The sequence below is a fragment of the Amblyomma mixtum genome, chromosome 9 (assembly GCF_055824585.1).
Source record: "Amblyomma mixtum isolate Tamu chromosome 9, ASM5582458v1, whole genome shotgun sequence".
NCBI classification, from domain to species: Eukaryota; Metazoa; Arthropoda; class Arachnida; order Ixodida; family Ixodidae; genus Amblyomma; species Amblyomma mixtum.
The window spans coordinates 1,180,978-1,189,688 of record NC_143020.1 but is presented as its reverse complement, the minus strand read 5'-3'; the positions used below and the strand labels follow the sequence as shown (position 1 = coordinate 1,189,688).

The window sequence follows — 8,711 nt, the reverse complement described above, 5'->3', positions numbered from 1 at the left end:
GAGGTATTCATGTTTCAATATAATCAGCTTCAAGATCTTCCAAAGATGGAGCAGATAGGCACGGATACGCAGGCTAGAACACAAAGTGTGTTCCCCTGCATAGCCATGTGAGAGTCCAGGAAACCTATCGTGCAGCGGTTATCCTGTACGACCTTTAATTGGTGGTTCACACACACCATTGTTTTTATGCGAAGCATATTAACGTAGGTTTCGGGCCTTCGCGCGACGCCCGGCGGTGGCCACCATTGACCTTCAAGTGACCTTCAAGTAGGTCACGTGACATGACGTCACGTGATGACGTCACACCGGCTGCAGATGGGGCCTCATATCGCGCCGCCGGTCGCCTCCCGGCGGTGGCCACCATTGACCTTGAAGTGAGATCACATGATGTGACGTCACGTGATGACCTCACACCGGCTGCATATCGTGCCGTCGGACGTCGCCCGGCGGAGGCCTCCACGCTTCGGTTCGCACCGTCGCGCGCGACGCGGCGGCGGCGCCACCATCGCTGCATCACGTGATATGTGACGTCACGCCAGGGATGAGGCGGCGCGCGCCCGCCTTCGCGTCAGTCTCTGTGCCCGCAACCGCGACAGCGTCTTTGCGCCGGGCGTGTATGCGGTCAAGATGCCTCCAAACGCTAAGGACATGCTTCGCATCCACTGGGGCTTAACCTCGATAAGCCTCCAATTTTTTCTGAGATGTCATTAAAACAAACCATTATTTTGCTGTGTTCTCACTAAATGCTTCCGCCACATTTGAAAAATGAAACAGCCCTCTAAGATGAAACAACGCGTGCGCACGCACGCACGCACGCACGCGCGCACACGCGCACACGCACGCACACGCACGCACACGCACGCACACGCACGCACACGCACGCACGCGCACGCACGCACACACGCGCACGAACACACGCGCACGCACACACGCGCGCACACACACACACACACGAATCCCTGACATGTTGCAAAGACAAAGTGCTGAACGGTATCATGTCGAAATTGCAGTTCAGTCTTCGTTGCGCAATCAATACTGGAATGGTTCCGCTTAGAGGAAGGAAAGTTCTTTATTTCACACTGTGTGCTGATAGGCACGTAATACCACTTGAAATGCGGAGTATTTAAATTGCTTCACGACATTATTTGTGCCAACTGCAGCCAGCACCTCCGCTCGTAGACTTCTATGCTATCTCTGGGGCAGTTCTGAGTGTAGACGTTCTGGCAGTCCACTGGAGCTCGTTGACCCACGGTACGCGCCGTCCGCAAAAGCCGGCATGCTGTGCGGAAATAAAAAAATGACCCTGATTTTCTACGTTTCCATGCCAAAGCTGCAGAGCAAACTCTAATTGAAAGGCTACACATCTATTTCGACCACTGAAGAAACGGCCCCCATAGACGGCCATGTACGTGCTGGTTGACAGTTCGACTGCCGATTAATGGCTAACGCAAGTTGTGACTAGCAGTTTTGTGTAAGATTTTACGCGGATTATAATTTAATCAGCCACGCACTTGTGCGGGAAACAAAGAGCCCACAATATGTGCGCAAACACTCGCCTCACATGACCAAAGCAATACGTCAATGCGCATAAACCATCTCATGTGTGCTGACTCTTTTCTTTTCTTTTTCTCTTTCCTAGCAGCGATGATGGCTTGGCTCAAGCCAGTAGGCAGGCCCGTGCAATTTCTTTTCTATCCTTCTCTCAGTCACAACAACAACAACACAACAACAACACTTTTCACATAGAGGTGGTGAGGAAACGCGGCTACGGCCGCTTATCTGTTTTTTCAGCCAGCACCGCTTCGGCGGACACGGTTGTTGCTGCGACGCGCGTCTTTTCTGTTTCTCTTTCCTGTGATCTTTTAACTATCCGCTATCTGCACGTGGCAGCGGTGGTGGCTCGACTTGAGCCAGTTGGCAGGCCCGTGCAATTTCCTTTTCGTCCTTCTCTCAGTCGCAACAACAACTTTTTGAAAGTTTTTTTCTGGGAATTTTTTTTTGTTCTCATATCTGTTTAGATTCCTCGTTATTAATACTATGAATGTATATTCCTTGCTTTCCTGACAAGGTTGGTTAAAGATAAAACAGGCATAAAAAATCTATCAGCGTTCAAATATTTTTTTCAAACTCACCTCGTTCATTAGTCCCGTCGTTTACAACCAAGACGAAGCAGCCGTGTGCTCGATCAGCGAACATGACCTTGTATATTTTGAATGGGCCACCTTGTGTTTTCGGCAAGGGAAAGTAGAAAACATTGTAAAGAAGTCTGCAAGCTCAGATGTCGGTTGGATTCGGGGGCAAATCAGTTGTGCTTTTTAGCTCGTCTAACACAGAATGCGAACTCCGTATACATCACCACTGACAACTGGCGTGGCATGCCGTGGATATGATGGCCGCGTCCGGCAGAGGGGACGGTTAATTGGACATACAGGGTGTTTCACCGAAGACTTTCTGCAATTTTTAAAAATAAGCTATTTGAATTAGATGCGCGCTTTTTCTGGCATAGCATTATCAGTGGTGTAGTACATCATAATTCAGCTAAGACGTGCTAACTAGCAGGCTTGTTAACCAATATGTAACAGTTAACTTTTAAACTATTACCGTTGGGCTCCTTAATTATTGAGAGGCATGCAGCCCACCGTAAGTAATGTCCATATCCGTTTTTAGAATTTCGAGAACGCGATTATCCTCGGCGCTGTGGCCCAACAAATTTCGCCTACATCGCGCCAAAATACATGCTGTTTGAGAAGCTTGCAGGCAAAGCAACCTCTCCAGGGAACCTAACTCGTCAAAATAGCCAAAATTTGTTGGGCCACAGCGCGGAGGATAATCGCGTTCTCGAAATTCTAAAAACGGATATGGACATTACTTACGGTGGGCTACATGCCTCTCAATAACTAAGGAGCCCAACGGTAATAGTTTAAAAGTTAACTATTAAATATTGGTTAACATGCCTGCTAGTTAGCACGTCTTAGCTGCATTATGATGTATTACGCCACTGACGATGCTATGCCAGAAAAAGCGCGCATCTAATTCAAATAGCTTATTTTTAAAAATTGCAGAAAGTCTTAGGTGAAACACCCTGTATATGGCATGGGCAGTCGTTTTGTAAGGAGAGTAGTCAGGTTGCTGATGAAAATTACCGTTTGAGCTGCGCTTTGCTGACTGCCAGCGCAAATTGGTGCCCGTAGGAACACATAGGACATCTTTATTCTCTTTTATTGCATTATATATTTTCTACTTTATTCTTGCTGTTATCCCTTTGCACTCTGAATGTTATGATGTCCGGCAGTTTATTGTATTCAGGAATAAAAAAACAGCGCTAAATTGTACACAAAGCACACAGAAAGACGGACAGGACGGCAGCGCACGTCTTTTCCGTCTTTCTGTGTGGTTTGTGCACAATTTAGCGCTGTTTTTTTCTTTCCTGAACACATGTCGCACCAACTCGCCCAGCAAAAGGTGCTGTTATCCTGCAGTATAGTTCCTTATGCCTGTATTTTTCTTACATTCACTCTTGTAATGCTTTCGTAAGATAACAGTTATCGACCAAAGCGCACCAGGCTCTTGGTTTGTAATGTCGAAATCTGGTTCGGTGCCTTGATTTTCTGGGATCTGAAATTTGGTCCGATACGCACAAGGGTTTTACCTTTTTCAGTCCTAAACGTCAAGGCGTTCGGTTGATCATGGTGTGGAGTTGTCGAGGTATACAATGAAGTGACAAAGGTGCGGCTGCGCGAAAAGGACAGAAACAATGGGCAAGTGAGATTCTTATTTTTTCAGTGGAAATAAGAGAATCAGTGCAAGATACTTCTCTTCACTCACATTCTATTCGGAGTCGAAGTGGTGGTGTAGAACATTCTGTATTCAAACACATTGACAAAACTGTGAAATTTCTTCACCATCGCTTGGCAGTGAAAGAAAGGCCTCAGAAGGTAGCTTCTTGTCTGCTTCTTCACGAAAAGGAGCTCGCTCAGGCCTGTAAACTGCACACGTTGATTGTAAGAATGATGACTAGCTTATAACTGTTACTTAATTGAACTAACTCTTCTCTGGCTAAACCTATTATTGATACGAAGCAGAATTTGAATTTTATAGGTTTGGTTTAGTGGAGTTTAACGTGCCAAAGCGACTCAATCTATGAGGGACACCGTAGTGAAGGGCTCCGGAAATTTCGACCACCTCTGGTTCTTTGTATTTTATTGTCGTATGTTTATAGCAGGGGCACCTCCTGTTATAGTTTGCTACTTGCGGCACTAGCAGAGCCTTCTAAGCGAGGTTGACATGCGCTTCAGTTTTGCAAGGTCTTATGTTGTTGCGAGTGTTTGTTGGTGCTTTACTTCAAAGTTCACTGTTACCGTGTAACTGAGGGCGGGCGAGAACGAAGAGAAGTGTTCTTCCGAGTAGCAGCGAGTGCAGTTCTTGCCTTGGCTGTGGGATATTTGTTTTTACAGAGACAGTTGTTAAGTTCCGGTACCTGGCTTTCGCTTCGTTGTAGTATGTCGTAGTCGTCAGCGCAACCGGTGAGTGCGTTGCCACGGGAACTACTCGAAGAATGGTTACCGGGGGGAAGGAGGAGCGTATGACACTAGTGGAAGAACACGTAACCGGCGGGTGGAAACCACCCGAAAGAAAGTGATTGTGGAGGGGAGAGCGTGTGACCACAGCGAAAGAATCTACAACCAGTTGTTGGTTACCGTGGAAGGTGGAAGGTAGTATGGCGAGAGCATTGGAATACCGAACCCGATGGTGGTTACTGTAAAAAGAGCAAGGTATGGCGAGAAATTAAGGCCCAAGCAAGGAGTGTTTTCCACGCGGACTACCTGGAGGGTAGTTACCCTGGATGAAGGTGGAGGATGGTTAGCATGGGAGGAGATATATTACGGCGAGAGTAGGAATACACAGCCGCTAAAGGTTATTACCATGGGAACCATCCGGAGGATGCTTAGAGTGGAAGGAGGAGAGAGAGCATGGTGAGAGTGTAGAAACGTATAACTGTCAATATGCGGCAGTTAAAGCGAAAGGCTCCGTCCGAGTTGAAGGCCACTGATTACGCTGCGCGACCAGAATGGCGCACTGGAGAGGAGAGCTAGCTAAAAGCGAGTATGCGTGGAAAACTAAAACACAGCGCTCCAGAGCTATGGTTTGGTTTGGTTTATTGGAGTTTAACGTCACAAAGGCTAAGAGAGACGCCGTAGTGGAGGGCTCCGGGAATTTCGACCACCTGCGGTTCTTTAACGTGCACTGACATTGCACAGCACACGGGCCTTTAGAATTTCGCCTTAAAAAAATTGAGCCGCCGCGGCCGCGATCGAACCCGTCTCTTTCGGGTCAGCAGCCGAGCGTCGTAACCACTGAGCCACCGCGGCGGGTGCTCCAGAGCTATACAGATATGAAGCTGACTCATATTCTCTTCCTCAACATGTCGTAAAATATAAATGCCTTAACAGCAGTTGCTGAATATCGTGTTACACAGTGGTAACCGTCCACTCATTTTTTTTTTTCGAGGGACTCAACTGCGCCTGAGTAAAAAACTCATGTTCTGTCTGATTGTTCCGTTCTGTAGACGCGATATCGCCTGTAACTGCCACCGAAGATGAGTGGCACCATGATCAGGTGCCCGGTTGCGCCAAGGACCGGTGCTGTAAACTGCCCCACAAGCCCACGTAGCTTCCGAGCTGGCCCTCGAGGGAAAAGCTGCAAATACCTTGTACACCCAGGTCAGCACGGAGGCTTCTGCCATCGAGCGATGGCTCTGTAGCAGCCGCTGGGTGCAGAGACTTGAAGAGCATAGGCTGTTCTCAGACAGTACAATTCGCCGAAGGAACTAAGCCTAAAGAAGGAAGACTAAAGCCATGTACCCGGCAGAAGAACCCGTAGTCGTGCAGTGCCTCAAGTTCACCCGGTGCTTTGTGCATTGCCAGGCGAAAGATTACTAGACCGTACCAGCGTTGAACCGCTTAAGCGTATTAGACGAGTTAGGAAACATCCAAGTTCGATGGAACGTTTGATGACAATATTCTAGGAGCACCGTTAAAACACCTTCGCTATGCGATCTACTTTCTAGAATCATCTGTCTTGGACCATCCCTTCTACCCTGCTGGCAGACCGCTGCGAATTTTTAGTTTGTAAAAGATTTAATAAGCGAAATATGAGCGCGCCAGTCCTTGTCCGGTAAATTGCGCGTGTCTTCTGAGACGAAAGCGTTAGAACAACAAAGCGTTAGAACAAGAAAACCTTCCACCAGGCTCGATTGGAACCCCCGAAGTCCACGGAACCATTCATTTCTGAAACATCCTGAACTGAAATGTTGGTACAAGTGGACGTCAGGTAACGTCCCGTGAATATCGATATAAACGCTATCTCTACCTATCTTCTCGGAATTTTTATTTAGTCCTTCACACGTAAGCAGCTCCTAAAAAATACCGCTGTCCATTGAATCCAAAGTGGGTAACGAAAGTGGGTAACAGGTGAGTAACGAAAGGATCCTTCAGGGGCGGCGCCGATCTAAAAGTCGCTCCGTTAGAACATCTGATGATACCCCTTGCACTTCGCGAGGTCAGTCAAGCACCGCCAGTACACAATCGGTGGTGCCCCGCCATCCCGCATCGTGAGCCCCTGCATGCCATCGCAATGACAAAAAAAAAGTCATGTTTAAGGTTCGTTACCTGGATTATTTCACTGCATTAAGCGCGACATTTCTGCTTGATACTTTTCAGGGAATTTTTTGCAGTGTTTTTGATTCTAGGAGTTTTGACTTGTACAGCATATGTGAGTTATCTGCATTCAGAAAACCGTTGAGGGGTCATTACTTGTTATCGTTTCATTTAGCCGGTCGGTCAAACATTAGAATTGAAGAAGCAGGTGAACGAGACAGTCAATCACAGCATGGCCAGGCTGCTGGTTGTGCAACTGCTTACCCCTTAAGCAGCAGCATCTAGTTTAACCGAATCAGAATCCAGATAACCAGCCAATTTGTAGAACAACATAACAGTTTCTTTCATGATACGGGACTAGGCTCGATTCAAATCGTAAGGAGTGTCACCAATGTCGTCGGGGTCAATCATTTGACACCTTTGGTGTGCGGCGGCTTTATTCCCGTAAGTGCCATTACAGATGTGTTCTTCTCTCGTACAGCGTGCCGTCATCCACAATGGGCTATGTGACTGAGAGAAGTTACCAATAAAGGAATAAAAATGATGCGAATGTTAAGAAAACTGTCTGAAAAGTACGAGCCAAGGAGGGGCTAAGATCATCACGTTGCAGAATTTGTAATGTGAGGAATCAAACTTCTATAAAAATAAAGTTGGCAAACAAAACAAAATACTAATACTAAATTGACTCACTTCACTAGCGTACTGCTTTCTGAAGTATCGTGGATTGTCTTCATAGAGAGTAACAGCCGAGGCCAAGGCTACTGCAGCTAGTATATAGACGCCCACTGAGGGAGCCCACATATCGTGGTCTACTTCCCAAAGGTTAAGGCTTCACAGCTTAGTCTGCAGTCGGAGCCTATACTATCGGTACTACATGAATCCACATGTTTCTAATCACTACCGGAGGGGACACGTAATTTATCTTCTTACAAATCGTATTTCAAAGCTTAGGCTTCGTCTTCTCGCTTTTTTTCTCCGATTTAAATGAGACATCCGCGTCGATGAAGATGTTTTTGACGTATGTCATTCTGGCAGTCGTCGCCTTCTGGGAAATCGTAATAAATATGGATGTGGTCCTGGGCGTTCTTAAAGGTAACGTTCTTCTATGAGAACCTTGCGCGTAGGAGAGCCATGCGTCGCGGAAGTCGTCTACATTGCATAGCACCGCACTGCTTTCTGTGATGATCACTCCAAGACACCGCATCGCAAATAACTTCGAATTATTGCTGAATACTAAAGGTCAGGAATTAGGCATTCAGTTGTTCCATGCAATAGAATCTTTCGGAACTTTGCCATGCACAGTTAACTGAAAATCACTTGTTCTCTTTGACAATGCCTGCCATCGCTGGCGAACACTGTAAAGCGCGTAATTTGCTATGATTTGAATGTCTTTTTTGTGTTCTGATTTTTGTAAACGTCATTTTAAGTTCGTATCCCTGATTTTATAAACAGCTCATCAATCATTCAGAACGTTTTTGTTGCTAAGTAGAGAGAAATTGCTGCCGCCGTCATGAAGCATGAATTTATACTGATTACAATTCCTGTTGCTTTCAGCGCCAACCCTAGCTACCAGTTTCATCAGAAAATGCTTGAAAGAGAAAACAGTTTACGAAACTTTTTAGCAGTAAGGATCTTTCAAGCAAAATTATTTCTGTTATGCACTTGAGGCCTTTTTAGGAACCGAAACTATAGCTGGGAGTTGTTTTGCTCTCTTCAGCTCCTTTGCGAGGCACCAGCAGGATCCGCTTAATTAGAAAACTGCATATAATCAGTCCAGCCCAAAATAAAATAAACGGCTCAGCCTCACAGAATCCCTGCTAGGCTGAATACTATACAATTCTTATAAACTGAAACTTCGTCAACTGTTGTGCTCGTTTTCATATGTGCGGAAAAGATAGAAATTGCTTTTGGGCACAACCATGACCTGAAGTAAATTTGCTAGTCGAGACCTAATCATGGAAACACGGAAGCGAATTTCAAGAAACCCGGTTATCGCGCCATGCCTATTTTATCAGTGACTACCTTCCCTGAAAATTATTATAAAAGGACACAAAA

At 46.3% G+C, this 8,711-nt stretch overlaps 1 protein-coding gene across 1 annotated transcript; it reads right to left on the bottom strand.

The window, feature by feature from the left end:
* Positions 1-1,133: 1,133 nt before the first annotated feature.
* Positions 1,134-7,457, bottom strand: LOC149328038 (uncharacterized). Its single transcript, XM_089559855.1, has 5 exons — positions 7,347-7,457; positions 3,826-3,986; positions 3,650-3,732; positions 2,133-2,222; positions 1,134-1,279 (listed from the first exon to the last, which is right to left on the bottom strand). The coding sequence occupies exons 1-5, from the start codon at positions 7,455-7,457 to the stop codon at positions 1,134-1,136; spliced, it is 591 nt and encodes a 196-aa protein (XP_089415981.1).
* Positions 7,458-8,711: the final 1,254 nt, after the last annotated feature.

What these genes read in the sequence shown, in the direction of transcription:
- LOC149328038 (XM_089559855.1), bottom strand. Translation starts at nt 7,457, where the DNA reads ATGTGGGCTCCCTCAGTGGGCGTCTATATACTAGCTGCAGTAGCCTTG. An exon ending in ACTTCGACTCCGAATAGAAT is followed by an intron (nt 3,733 to 3,825) that starts GTGAGTGAAGAG and finishes CTTTTCGCGCAG; the next exon opens with CCGCACCTTTGTCACTTCAT. An exon ending in CGACGGGACTAATGAACGAG is followed by an intron (nt 1,280 to 2,132) that starts GTGAGTTTGAAA and finishes ATTTCCGCACAG; the next exon opens with CATGCCGGCTTTTGCGGACG.